The sequence below is a fragment of the Camelina sativa genome, chromosome 12 (assembly GCF_030686135.1).
Source record: "Camelina sativa cultivar CO46 ecotype springtype chromosome 12, ASM3068613v1".
Lineage (NCBI taxonomy): Eukaryota > Viridiplantae > Streptophyta > Magnoliopsida > Brassicales > Brassicaceae > Camelina > Camelina sativa.
Window position 1 is genome coordinate 28,385,819 of NC_141891.1, and position 13,131 is coordinate 28,398,949.

At 38.2% G+C, this 13,131-nt stretch overlaps 3 protein-coding genes across 11 annotated transcripts; 1 reads left to right on the forward strand and 2 right to left on the reverse strand.

The window, feature by feature from the left end:
* Positions 1–1,045: 1,045 nt before the first annotated feature.
* Positions 1,046–4,118, reverse strand: LOC104732522 (U-box domain-containing protein 35). Of its 2 annotated transcripts, none has more exons than XM_087478603.1 (8): positions 3,947–4,118; positions 3,781–3,857; positions 3,592–3,710; positions 3,342–3,508; positions 3,186–3,243; positions 2,809–3,100; positions 2,628–2,729; positions 1,046–2,540 (listed from the first exon to the last, which is right to left on the reverse strand). In XM_087478603.1, the coding sequence occupies exons 1-8, from the start codon at positions 4,116–4,118 to the stop codon at positions 1,311–1,313; spliced, it is 2,217 nt and encodes a 738-aa protein (XP_087334729.1). In that variant the 3' UTR covers positions 1,046–1,310. The 2 variants fall into 2 exon arrangements, with proteins under 2 accessions (XP_087334729.1, XP_087334728.1); XM_087478602.1 differs by having other exon boundaries at positions 3,342–3,511.
* On the reverse strand, positions 4,019–10,444 carry LOC104732519 (uncharacterized). Of its 6 annotated transcripts, none has more exons than XM_010452066.3 (11): positions 10,201–10,444; positions 9,928–10,033; positions 9,664–9,848; positions 9,403–9,548; positions 9,057–9,148; positions 8,604–8,929; positions 8,395–8,458; positions 7,957–8,019; positions 7,602–7,725; positions 7,205–7,257; positions 4,019–4,146 (listed from the first exon to the last, which is right to left on the reverse strand). In XM_010452066.3, the coding sequence occupies exons 1-11, from the start codon at positions 10,266–10,268 to the stop codon at positions 4,120–4,122; spliced, it is 1,254 nt and encodes a 417-aa protein (XP_010450368.1). In that variant the 5' UTR covers positions 10,269–10,444; the 3' UTR covers positions 4,019–4,119. The 6 variants fall into 6 exon arrangements, with proteins under 6 accessions (XP_010450368.1, XP_010450369.1, XP_010450367.1 ...); XM_010452067.3 differs by lacking the exon at positions 4,019–4,146 and adding an exon at positions 4,743–5,822; XM_010452065.2 differs by lacking the exon at positions 4,019–4,146 and having other exon boundaries at positions 6,370–7,257.
* On the forward strand, positions 4,960–7,379 carry LOC104732521 (pollen receptor-like kinase 1). 3 transcript variants are annotated; one of them, XM_087478606.1, is made up of 3 exons: positions 4,960–5,134; positions 5,172–6,407; positions 6,479–7,352. In XM_087478606.1, exons 1-3 carry the CDS (start codon positions 4,960–4,962, stop codon positions 7,135–7,137), a joined length of 2,070 nt encoding a protein of 689 aa, XP_087334732.1. In that variant the 3' UTR covers positions 7,138–7,352. The 3 variants fall into 3 exon arrangements, with proteins under 3 accessions (XP_087334732.1, XP_010450371.3, XP_087334731.1); XM_010452069.3 differs by having other exon boundaries at positions 5,003–6,407; positions 6,479–7,379; XM_087478605.1 differs by having other exon boundaries at positions 5,090–6,361; positions 6,479–6,610.
* Positions 10,445–13,131: the final 2,687 nt, after the last annotated feature.

Below are 13,131 nucleotides of genomic sequence, written 5' to 3' on the forward strand. Positions count from 1 at the left end.
TCGATGTACACAATGAATGAATCACGATATAGTTTGATCGTGAAGATCGGCGCCAACATTTTAAAATTCATGAGATGATTCGTGTTTCAGTAGAAAAAGAAAAGAAGAAATAAGCTATTTATTTTTGGATAAGTGAAAAGTGTGGAAGAGACTAAACTGGTTAATCAACAAATTGTTAACGAAAAGTATTCATTAAAGTTATTTCCTCAGCAGTTAGTTTATGAGAAGTAGGTGGAGATCGTGGCTCAATGAAACCCATTTTCTTTTCATTTCTTTTCCCAATTAATTTTTTAAAAATCTAAAACAATAATCTATGTGGCAGATTATTATTGGCTAGGTGACTTGTGATTTATAAGATAAAAGATTTGTATCCCAGACAAAACGTAAACCGATCATAAGTCCACGTTGACTAAACTTCAACTAGTTTTAAATGATTTTAAATTTCTTAAAATACAAAATAAATATAACTAAATTTCATCAAGGAATCAAAATAAAATACATTCCTATAAGCTCATAATTCTTAAATATATCAAATTTAAAAATTATTGTTTATATTAAATAAATATTTATTGACTAATTTTTCTTATATCATAAAACAAAGGTATTTAAGCTTCTATCATAATTAATTTTCAAATGCAAGACCATAATTTTATTTTATTTTTGTCAAAAAAGATGGTTAAAAGAGACAGACAACACAAATGAAGATAGTGACTTAGCATAAAAGATGATTGGTCAATATGTATTTATAAGTATGTCGCACTGTTTTTTTTTATATAAACATAATTGTAGTACAATATAAAAAAAACTTTAACTTAATGTTTTAAAATTTGTGAGATATGTTGCAAAACAAAATTAAATTGAAGAAATATAAATTCATTTGCATTCTAGATAAAATTGAATATGAAATTTTGTGATATGTTACAAAACAAATTTTTTTGCTTTTTCTTTGTTAACCTAGGAACTTGATATATAAGTATAAACGTTGTACATAGCTTTTCATTGTAATTAAATGAATTAAACAATTAATTTTAAAAATACAATAAGGTAATCAAAATGTTATTCCCTTATAAGCAAAAATCAAAGCTTGTATGGTATAGATTCAAAGGGGTTACTGTTAATATTAATACGATACCCATAGGAACTCTAAACCCCAATATACATGTAAACAAATAAAAAATAAAATAAAAAAAACTCTGTAAAATTATTTGTATCCGTATACCCCCACTATGTGGGTAACAACAATTCTTGATCTCGACCAAAAAAAGTTTGCTCGGCTCCTCTATGATTGTTTCTGACTTGGATTTCCCTCTTCAAGATGTAGAACTGTCGTTGAAACCTGAGCTATCATATCTATACTGTAGTTGTGGATCACTCATAATCTCCTGTAGTGAAGTCGTCGACACTGAGCTCCTACCTGGCAAAGGCCGTTGGCTTCTGCTAAAGTTAATGCTTTCTTCGGCTAGATCCCTGAGTTTGTTAAGCACAGGCAAAACAGCATTCCCTAAGTCAGGTCTGTCTTTGCGTCTTAGTTCTGCACACTGTAGAGCAAGTTTTGCTGCAACCAAGGCCTCTTCGACTGGCCAGTCAGGAGCAGCTGGGTCTAACATCTCAGCAAAAGTTCCTTTTTCAATTGCTCTTTCGACGTGATGAGTCAAACCCATTGGTGGCTTAGCTGTAAGTATTTGCAAAAGCATAATGCCAAACGAGTAAACGTCTGATTTAGTCCCCAACATACCGGTCTGCTGATATTCGGGGTCTATGTAAAAGAATGTTCCAGCGGTTGTCGTCATTCTATATTGGGTTGCAGTATCAGCAACAGATGGAGGGACGAGCCTGGCCAAGCCCACATCTGAAATCTTGCTGACAAAATGTTTGTCAAGTAATATGTTTCCCGGTTTAAGGTCACGGTGCACCAAAGGCTCCGGTTTCATCTGGTGTAGGAAATGAAGACCGGTTGCGATTTCAGCGGCTATACGAAATCTTAGCTGCCAAGAAAGGATTGGGGAGTTTCCTCGTCTGAAGAGACAGTCTTCTAAGCTACCATTGGCCATGTATTCGTACACTAAACATCCGTATTCCGGACAGGCACCAAGCAGGAGAACCATGTTTGGATGTCTCATACATGTTAGTACTTCAACCTCTTGCTGGAACTGAGACCTTCCTTGTGCCGCGTCTGGTCTTAGAACTTTTATTGCCACTTTAGTATAATCTAGTGTTCCCTTGTAAACAGGTCCATAGCCTCCTTCTCCAATCTTGCGACTAGGCAAGAACTCTTCTGTGGCTTCTTCAATCTCCTCAATGCTGTATTTTCTGTACCTTAAATCAGTTTTCACTCCCCTCTTCTTTTCCTCTGCGGTTTCAATATGCTTTCTCTTTTGAGTCTCAAGTTCTGATATTCTTTGAGCTGCCACTGCCGCTTCCATGGCTGCTCTGCTTTTTTCTTTCTCCCTCTCTGCCGTTGCCATCGCTGCTTCTTTCGCAAGTCTCACCTCTTCTAATATATGTTCCTTATCTGCTTTCCACTTGTGTAACTCATTAGCCTGAGAAGAGGAGAACCATATCATAAGTTTGGTGAGAGAGAATCTGACAGGAAATTAGCTTCTGATTGTTATAAACTCAAAACATACCGCCTTCTTTGCAGAGATTGCTTCCTTGCAGGCACTGTTATACATTTCCATTGTAGACTTTAGCTCCATTTTCAGCCTTCTCATCTCGGCTTCAATCTCATCCTGTCAGATTTTGCATTAGGTAAACATTTTCTCATGCGCAGATGATGTAGAGTAGTGGTATAAAAAGTAGTGCAAATACCTGGCACTGTAATGAAAATGATGGTCTCCCACTTTCAAGTGAGCTTGAAGAGTGTCCTGTATATGATGAGCCAAGATCTATAGACTCCTTTCCTGATGTGTATGATGTAGCAAAACTGGATCGATTTTGTCCATACTCAGAACTGACTGAGAGCCGAGGAATATCCACATTGTCATACAAGGAAGGAAACATCTGATCCACGCTCGGTCTTCCATTACTCACAAATGATATGTCAGAGTCTGTCATCGAGGGATGGTAAATGCCTTCGTATCCTCTTGTCGAAAAGGGAGACCTATACAACATGTGTGGTTGCCATAAGTAACATTTATCTTACGAACAAGAATGAATATATATATATATATAGATGAGAAACATACTTGATCTCAATCTTGATCTCGTCTTGTGTTCTTTGCATTGTTTGTTTCCTCCTTTCAGCTGCAACATGAATGAAACCCACTTAGCTTGATCAGTTAAGGAAAAATTAGTTTAATTCTTATGTGGTGTCCTTGAAAAATATTTGGTCATATATATACCATTCAGATTGTTCGTCGGAGTGTGTACATGGTGCCGCATAGTGGAAGTCGGAGGTAAACTTGTAGATGATTTCAGAGACGAGATTCTCCCTTTAGAGATTACATATACTGTACAGAAACTCGGTGCCTTTTTCATGACGGTACTTGAAACATCCGCTGCTTTGAACCTTCTATCAAATAGAGCATATATATATATAAATGTGCTTAGATTTAGTTTTTAAGCAAAGGAGAAAAGCATTTGCCTCATTACCTTAAAAGATTCATCTTCGATAAACCGAGTACTAGAGTCTCGATTCCATTCTGTTCCACGTAGTCAACTATTCCTTTAGCCGCACTAACGTCCTCCACAACCACATCTTGGCATATGATCTGTCAAAAACAAGAGTCCGTCAAATGAAAAGAAACGCTTGAGAAGATAGAAAGTGAAGCGACAACGTACCTCTTTTCTAGCACAGAAGCAACGGAAGGGAAGAAACAAATCGGATGCATCATCGCCTGACTTAGACAGGTTAGATCCTGCAATTGAATCAAATTATATGTTAATATGAATATCATAAGAATAAGACCTCAAATAAAGAAGTTAAAACAGAGGGTTTGTCATATACCGGAATAGGGAAGAGAAGACGAGGATTGTTTGATTTTGACATGAAGAAGAGTAATAGTTTGGCCTCGGCTAAGAAGATTGCTGACAGCCCATTTCATCACGTTTTGGCTCTCTTTGTCTCTGTCGATGGCCAACGTAACATTTCCTTCTCTTTTATCGGAGCTTTTCACCATTTCAACTGCTTATTCTCTCGGTATTGTTCTGCAACAAACAGATACTCAATGAGTTTATATATGAATAACACTAATTTTGAATTTTGGAGAAACGCGTTTGACTAATGCTAATATTAGCAGTGCATCCCAACAGACAACTTTGACTATCTTTCTAATCGTCTCCTTACAGATGTAACCAACTTCATTAGCCCATCGAGACTTTTCTATTTTCTTTTCTTGGGAATATAAAGTTTAATTGGAAAGTTATTTTATACTCCCTCTGTCCCAAAATGTATAATTTTTTTATTAGATGTTCTCAAGCATAACTTTTTTAATTAAATAGTTTATGACTTTTAAAATTCTGACTACTTTTTTCTATTGGTTGAATTTTTATAAATAATCTTTATGCTTTTAGCCAAAAAAAAAAAATCTTATAAAATGATACCAAGGGAGTAGTTTTTTTTTTTGTAAGTCAGATAAGATTTGCAAATGTAGTTTAGGAAATAATAAACTTAATGGAAGTAATGAAAAATTTTACAAGAGTAAGTGTGTACTTTTCATCTAGTGTCAGATTCTTTGTTTTTTGGCTGATTTCAGTTGGTTCCTGTTGTTTATCTGTCGAACAAAGATGGTATCTTCCTCTGATTTTTACCAGATAACAATGAAAATATCTAAATCTTGTTTCAAACGTACGTACCAAGTTTGGGTTTAGGGTTTACCAATATAGACAATGGGGTTGTTCAGTGGATGAGACAGAAAATAAAACAGAGAAATTGTGTATTGGTGCTGTCTGATGTAATCTTAAAAGACATCACAGGTCAGCAATTAGAAATTTAAGTTTCACCACTAACCTATTATTGGAATGCTTTTGATGCAAAGCCTTCTTCTCTTTACCATTCATCTTTTTTTTTTCTCTCTGCTGTGTCAATCCAACTCAAGCCGTAACACCACATTGTCCCCTTCTGAAAGGTTTCCTCCAGAGCGCGCGCCTCATGCATCCCATGCAGGCGCGTTGCCTCAGCCTATACATCATTATGGTACCACTAGTGTGTCTCCTCCTTCTCTTCTCCACAGCCACTCATGGTCTTTCGAATTCCGAGGCTATCCTCAACATCAAGAAATCTTTAGTTGTTGGGCAGGCAAACGCGTTGGCCTCCTGGGATGCTAAAACCCCTCCTTGCACTTGGCCTGGTGTCTTGTGCAATAGCGGCTCCGTCTGGGGACTGCAGATAGAGAATTTGGAGCTTTCTGGTTCTATAGACATTGAGGCATTGTCGGGTTTGACATCCTTGAGGACTCTAAGCTTCAGGAACAACAAGTTCGGAGGGCCATTCCCTGAGTTCAAGAAACTCGCTGCTCTCAAGTCACTTTACCTCTCTAACAATCAATTCGAAGGAGATATACCAGATAATGCTTTTGAAGGTATGGCGTGGTTGAAGAAGGTCCATTTGGCACAAAACAAGTTTACTGGTCAAATCCCGACATCTGTGACCAAATTGCCCAAGCTTTTAGAACTGAGACTTGACGGGAACCAATTCACTGGACAAATACCAGAGTTTGGACATGAGCTGCACTTGATAAACCTTTCAAACAATGCATTAACAGGTCCAATCCCTGAGAGTCTCAGCATGATGGATCCAAAGGTGTTTGAAGGTAACAAAGGCTTATGTGGAAAACCGCTGGAAACAGAATGTGATTCTCCTTTTAAAGAACTTCCTCCACAACCTGAGGTACGACCCAAATCATCATCATCAAGGGACCCTCTCGTTATAAAGATAATAGTCACGGTGCTGGCAATACTCATAATCCTTGGAGTGATCATCGTGCTAATCAACCGCAACTATAGGAATAAACAACTGACTTTGGCGGTAGAAACCGGACCATCAAGTCTACAAAAGAAAACTGGCATCCGAGATGCGGACCAAACCCGTAGAGGACGACATAAATCTGATCATCGCAATGGGTCAGCTACAGCAACTGGAGTGGAGAACACGAAGCTTTCATTCTTGAGGGAAGATAGGGAAAAATTTGACCTGCAAGATCTGTTGAAGGCTTCGGCTGAGATACTTGGGAGTGGATGTTTTGGAGCATCCTATAAAGCAGTGCTATCAAGCGGACAATTGATGGTCGTGAAGAGGTTCAAGCAGATGAACAATGCAGGGAGGGATGAGTTTCAAGAGCACATGAAAAGATTAGGGAGGTTAAGGCACCATAATCTGCTTCCCATTGTGGCTTATTACTATAGGAAGGAGGAGAAGTTATTGGTATGTGATTTTGCTGAGAGAGGAAGCTTGGCTGTTAATCTTCATAGTAAGTTTTCGTTATTTTTACACTTTCAAGTCTCTATGATTTATTGTTGCTTAAGAGTCAAATCTTTGTAGGTAATCAATCGTTAGGAAATCCAAGTTTGGACTGGCCAACAAGATTGAAGATCGTGAAAGGAGTTGCAAGGGGGCTGTTATATCTCCACCATGATCTACCTAGCCTAATGGCTCCACATGGTCATCTCAAATCCTCCAATGTTCTCCTCACCAAAGCCTTTGAACCACTTCTCACAGACTATGGCTTAATTCCGTTGATCAACCAAGAGAAGGCACAAGTGCACATGGCAGCCTATAGATCCCCTGAGTATTTGCAACACCAACGTATCACCAAGAAAACCGATGTATGGCAGCTTGGCATACTCATCTTGGAGATCCTAACCGGAAAATTCCCAGCCAATTTCTCGCAAGGTAGTGAAGAGGATTTAGCGAGTTGGGTGAACTTGGGTTTCCATGGGGAATGGGCACCAAATTTATTTGATAAGGAGATGGGCAAGACAAGCCATTGTGAAGGACAGATTCTCAAACTCTTGAGGATCGGATTGAGCTGTTGTGAACCAGACGTGGAGAAAAGGTTGGACATAGTAGAGGCTGTGGAGAAGATTGAGGAGTTGAGGGAGCAGGAAGGGGATGATGACGACTTCTATTCAACATATGTGAGTGAAACTGATGGGAGGTCATCTAAAGGAGTGTCAAGCGAGAGCATCAACTTGACATGAGAAGAGACAAGAGTTTGCCTTGTTCTGTATAAATACAATGAGAGTTGATGGATGTGTGGACATTTACCTGTGGAACTGAAGTAGATGAACGCTTGATCTCTTTTATATCATATAATGTATCTGCAACAAACATGACACACAAATGCGTGATTGATTATTACACGTCTCTTCCATCTCTCTGTAGATAATGACATGATTTCTTCACACATTCATCATATATGACATGTACATAGATCTTGCAATACACCCCATTAACTAAAAACCATTGTCAAGGCTACATCCTTGACCATTAATTATGAGACATTAATATAATAAAGTCTTGCTTGCTCTAACGACAAGCGGAAATTTAATCTAAACCATGCAGATTCCATTCAATATGTGAGTAAATGTTACATGCCATTCTCAGGAAATGAGAGAAATTTGAGGGTCAAAATCAGTATAACCAACGTCAAATAAACAGAGACCTTCAGATGGAGCTGGAGGAGCTGTGGCTCGTCTGCATGAAGCTTCTAGCAGTTTTAACAATGCATCATTATCCGCACCAGCAGCTGCTTCTCGGATTGATGTTGCCACAAGAACTCTTACCATCTGAAAGTTACAAAAACAACTAAGATTTAAGTGGAGAAGAGAATTTGAAAAAAATTTAGGACTCATTAATGATGAGATACTCATCAAGGCTGCTGTTGTACCATTTCTCTTGCATGTGTCTTGTAGTGTGATTCTTTACTTTTCAAAAGTTAAAGGTAATTCTTTTTTATAAAGAACCAAAAATTGCAAGTTAAGTGTAATTGAAGCTAATATTAGGCTTAAAGTAAACACCTTGCGGAGAAATCGGTTAGCGACAAGCTCAACGCACATAACCCTTCTTCCTTCTACATAATCCTGGTACAGTTCATCAAAAGAAGTCAATTTTAGTTTCACATGGGGAGAAAATCTCCACTTTAGGACACGCTTGCAAAAAGAATAAGAACTCGCGAGAGCGTTTAATCAAGAACCAAGATGTAATGTACAATTTTGTTTTTGTTAATCTCATGTTTTCTATCCTTCAGTAGCCAGGATAAAAAGTGCTATTGATGCACCAAAAAGCCATGCCACAAAAATGAAGAGCTATACATAAAAAAGAATAGGAGCTTTTAACCAGACCTTAAATTCTTAAGTAGAAACTATGGCGTGTAGCACCTTAACAAGTGGCATTAGAATGATCGAGTGTGAAGTAAAGAAATGACATCTAATGTGAGAACATAATCAAACACTTACAGAACAGGACAATCTAATCTCGGCTGCCCGTGCATGGTACATGAAACATTCTGTAGGTGGACCTCTGAAACGTCAAAGATAACCCAAATAAGAAACCATTTACACTTCAAATTTATGGCAATGTACATCATGCTGATAAGAAAGTTAAATTATCATGCTGGTAAGAAAGTGGTCTAGAACTGTTGCGATGCTAAAGTGTGAGCTCTTACTCGTTTCTTGCAGCCTTTGTATCACGCGCAAACATTTTGTACGATAATACTTTCCCTTGAAGCTTCTGTAAAAGTTGATCAACCTTGCTTACACTGAAGTCACTTGGCTTCTCTACTACTTGAAGACCTTTGTTGGTTTCCTCAATTTCAAGCTCATCATCCTCGCTCAAGATTACTCCATTTCTTTGCTTTTCACGGTTCTCATCAAAGATAAAGTTCTCATGATTCTTGCCACCTTCGCTCAATGGCTCAGTACCATCCAAGGGAAAGATATACAAGTAGCGCCTCCATTTTGCAGAGAAATTTGGGTGAAATGATCTGGAAACCTGCAGTTTCAGTTCATAGTTCCAAAAATACGATTAGAAAATTTGTGTATCCTTACACATACTTTTTTATCATAGTTTGCAGAAAACTCAAAAAGGAGACGAAACCCATCCTGAATAGAGAGTATACCTTAGAGATTGACACAACCCTAAGTTTTCCAGAAGAATCCTTATTGATAGCATCTTCAACTTCAATGGGTTCGATGTCTTTTCTCCAGGTATCTAAGAGAAAAACTTAAAATTAGAAAATCTTACAATTAATCACGTTGACTAGCCAGAATGGCCATGTTCTTGAAACAAGTAGTATAATCTCACAATGATTTACTGCTAATCTGAGTAAGAGGCAACCCTCACGAGCCAAAAATTGGAAGTACTCATGGAGAACAAAGATCAAATGGTTTTCTGTTACTTATTGGTCAACTTAAGAGAAAGAAAAGCCATAAACTATTTTCTAAGGAATCAGAATTTTCACGTACAAAAAGAACAAACTTGATTAAGAGCAGAGACTCCTTTGTCAGTTCTTCCAGCAACAAGTACACGTCCTTCTAATGGTTTACATTTTTTCTTGAGCAGTTGGGCTTTCTTTTCATCAACAAATCCCCCGAGAGACTTCTCTACCACACTTTAGGAAACCACAAAACGCTAGAACAATCATTTTTCAGGGGAAAATGAGCAAGTACATGTTTGCTACTCTTTTTCAAATGCAATGTGCCCAAGAAAGGATGAAAGTAACCTACCCCTGAACAGTGTGTAAGTCAGGCTGTTTCTGCCATCCATCAAAAGAAGTCCCATTGTACGAAAGAATGATCTTGAAATTGACTCTTTCCCACCTCCCCGACCTCCCATCTCTCCTAGTACAAGTCTCCAATTCAGTTTCAAGAGGCATCCCATCAGTTATCCCTTCATCATGGACCAAATATTTCTGAATTTTGAACACTATTTCAATCAGGAGGACGATACAAGCCATCTTGACACAAGTTGGTGATAAAAGATAAACTAACCTTAGGCTGAAACAAATCAAGGACTGGAAGTTTCCCTTCCACTGCATTTGAATAGAAATCAAGAACGTGTTGCCAAGGCCTATCATACATAAACCTAAAGGTCTCTCTGCCGAACAAAACAAAGCAAGTTAGTATCCAAAACATTTGATGTTATGAGCTCTAATGTCTTCTCTTCAACAACTGGTAAGGTTCAGGATCAGTACTCTTCCTTAACCAAACGCCCCCAAATCGGAAACGATCCAATTTCAATTATAAATTGCTAAGAATCTGAACCTGGCATTCCAGCGAGCTTTGCTGCAGGCATCGGCGTGGTGGTAATGAACGTAAACTCTGCTCGCCATCGTCTCAGATTGACCTAAGCCGTTGCTCGTTGAAATCTTCTCAGTCAGCGGGCACAGACTCAGAAGGTGGTTATGGTTTGTATCAGAGAGCTCAATGTACAAGGCCTTGTTGTTGGGCTTCTTACTTGTTACCCTTTTTTTTTTTTTTTTTTTTTTGCCAAAGACTTGTTAACCTCAAACCTTATTATTCCTTGTTAATTTGTTTTCATTCTTTTTATATTTTAAATTTGCTGAAAAAAATTAATTTTATTTATTTTAAGGATAATTTAGGCATAATAACAATTTACAAAAAAAAAAAAAAAAAAAAAAGACAAATTTAAAAATAAACATCCTTTTAAATCAAAATTCCCTAAATTTATCTACAACAATGTATTTCTTCCGATCATACCGTTATAACTTTTAAAAATTGTTTTTGATTGTGAGAAGGAAATTTCAGCAAAGAAGAGTTGAAAACGGTATTAGGGATTTCCAACGTAGGCGGGATGGGTACTTACTTAGGATTACCAGAGAGCAGCATGGACGGGTCTAAAACAACACTTTTCTCTTTCATTAGAGAACGACTCCATACAAAGGTTAATAGGTGGTCTTCAAAACTGTTATCTAAAAGGGCTAAAGAGGTGATGATAAAGTCCGTTGCCACCGCTTTACCAACTCATGTGATGTCTTGTTTTCGTCTCCTAAAATCAATAACGGGGAAATTAACAAGTGCGGTTGCAAACTTTTGGTGGAGTAATAATGGACAATCATGAGGAATGCATTTGGATGGCCTGGAATAAACTCTGTTCTGGTAAAGAAAATGATGGTTTAGGTTTTTGGAGTGTGGATGATTCTGGATCCTATCAAGTCATACTCCCCGACTTATGGATGGAGGAGTATTATCTCTGCTCGACCTCTGGTAAATAAAGGACTTATTAAAAGGCTTGGGTCTGGGACTTCCATTTCAGTATGTGGAAGATTGATTTGCTCAATTCTACATTTGTCTCGGCAGATGTCTCTTTGATACGTGCAATGCCGTTGAGGATCCCTCATTTTGTGGATTCTCTAGGTTGGCACTTTACCAAAACTGGCAAATACACGGTTAAATCGGGATACCAGACAATTCATAAGGATGTGTTGGCGGGGGTTCGTGGTTCGGATATTCGTCTTCTACAAGCTAATGTCTGGCAAACCAAGTGTCCCCCTAAGATAAAACATTTTATGTGGCAAGTTCTTTCTGGTTGCGTGGCCGTCACGAGGAATTTACATAATAGAGGTATAAGGTGTGATCATGGGTGTTCTAGGTGTGGCAATCATCAGGAAACTATAAATCATGCTTTTTTTCTATGCCTGATAACAGGATTTTCACCTAGGCTATCAATTCCCTATGCAGTTGTAGTACAAAGGGTTATCAATCCAAATGGTTGATATGCTAGCGGATAAGATACGATCAGAACAAAGCAAGTCAAGCCAAGCATAATGGGGGTTTTATCTAACAACCTAGAAGAAACAAAAAAAGTAATAAAACAAGAACCACTCGATGCAAGAATTCGAGTACCGGATCGAGCGGGTAATCGGATGACAGAAGAAATCAAGAACACAAAGATGAACAACTCGAAGATATACACGAGGCTGGTGATCGAGTACCAGTTCGAGTAATGGGTCAAGTTATATGTAAAAAGCTAAACAATCAAGATGCTAAAGCTCCTAAGGATGGGGTAATCGACTCTTATGTGCTCCTGATCAATTTGGGATATCTTACATCTAAGAGATTAGATGTGTAATGAGTTTATTGACAATAATGAATCGAATTTTAATGCATGGTTAGTCATGTTTCTCCAACGATAGTTGGGTAGGGGAGTGACTAAGTTTGATTGTTTCTATCACGAGAGTGTTTGAGCAAGGTTTAGAAAATGAAGCATCTCAACAACATCTCTCGATGGCAAAACACCCTAGATCTATTCTCAACCTCTCGGTCTGAAAATAGCATTAAGAATACCAATCTAGAAATGGATTTTTTATAAAATAAACATTCAAGCTAAGACATCCTAACCGATCAAGAACACATACTCGCCTATCCCATCCTTAGAAACCTCGATTCACTACTCAGATCTCATGGTGAAAAGCATAAAAACAAAATCGAATGAAAGTTGCATTGAATTGAAAATAAGATAAAAGTGATAGAATACATAATCAAAACTGAAAAGAGTAGCAGAAGCAATAAAAATCGACTCCAAACAAATCAAGAAAATGTGTAAATCGCTCTCTCTCTCTCTCTCTCTCTCTCTCTCTCTCTCTCTCTCTCTCTCTCTCTCTCTCTCTCTCTCTCTCTCTCTCTCTCTCTCTCTCTCTCTCTCTCTCTCTCTCTCTCTCTCTCTCTCTCTCTCTCTCTCTCTCTCAGAATCTCTCGCTCTCTGGTTTGTGAGTGTCTGCGGCGTGCTAGGGCGAGAAAAAGAAAGGGGGTTTATATATGGAAACCCCTTTGACCTAGCTGCTCAATTCTGCCCGAAGGTCTGCTCGAGGTTGTGCACGAGGTTCTGCCCGAAGGTCTGCTCGAGGTTGTGCAAGAGGTTCAAGTTGGGCTCCAAAGTACTTGTTTTCATCCAAAATGCACAAATGCAATAATGCAGCACCCTAAATGGCCTAAATGTAAATTCCTAAGGTTAAGGACCTAAAAATGCTAAGGCTAGAGTATATATAATGCATAACATGGATGAAAAAAGGTGTCTTAAACATGTAAATTAGAGAGTTATTACACCCCCAAACTTATCTCTTGCTAGTCCTCTAGCAAGGAAATAATGGGATGAGGTTTGGATGTGGGGACTCATAACCTCAAAGTACTTAATCTAAGGATTCAAGCTATAGTCCTTAAAGATAGTTTAATGGT

Bases quoted from the DNA above. Each gene is read 5' to 3' on its own strand.
- LOC104732522 (XM_087478602.1), bottom strand. From the start codon at position 4,118: ATGGTGAAAAGCTCCGATAAAAGAGAAGGAAATGTTACGTTGGCCATC. The intron at 3,858-3,946 runs GTATATGACAAA...ATTCAATTGCAG, and splicing joins GTCTTCTCTTCCCTATTCCG to GATCTAACCTGTCTAAGTCA. The intron at 3,101-3,185 runs GTATGTTTCTCA...CATGTTGTATAG, and splicing joins GAGATCAAGATTGAGATCAA to GTCTCCCTTTTCGACAAGAG.
- LOC104732521 (XM_087478606.1), top strand. From the start codon at position 4,960: ATGCTTTTGATGCAAAGCCTTCTTCTCTTTACCATTCATCTTTTTTTT. The intron at 5,135-5,171 runs GTACCACTAGTG...TCTTCTCCACAG, and splicing joins TCAGCCTATACATCATTATG to CCACTCATGGTCTTTCGAAT. The intron at 6,408-6,478 runs GTAAGTTTTCGT...AAATCTTTGTAG, and splicing joins CTTGGCTGTTAATCTTCATA to GTAATCAATCGTTAGGAAAT.
- LOC104732519 (XM_010452065.2), bottom strand. From the start codon at position 10,268: ATGGCGAGCAGAGTTTACGTTCATTACCACCACGCCGATGCCTGCAGC. The intron at 10,034-10,200 runs GTTCAGATTCTT...TTTGTTCGGCAG, and splicing joins AAAGCTCGCTGGAATGCCAG to AGAGACCTTTAGGTTTATGT. The intron at 7,726-7,956 runs GTGTTTACTTTA...TGTAACTTTCAG, and splicing joins CTAACCGATTTCTCCGCAAG to ATGGTAAGAGTTCTTGTGGC.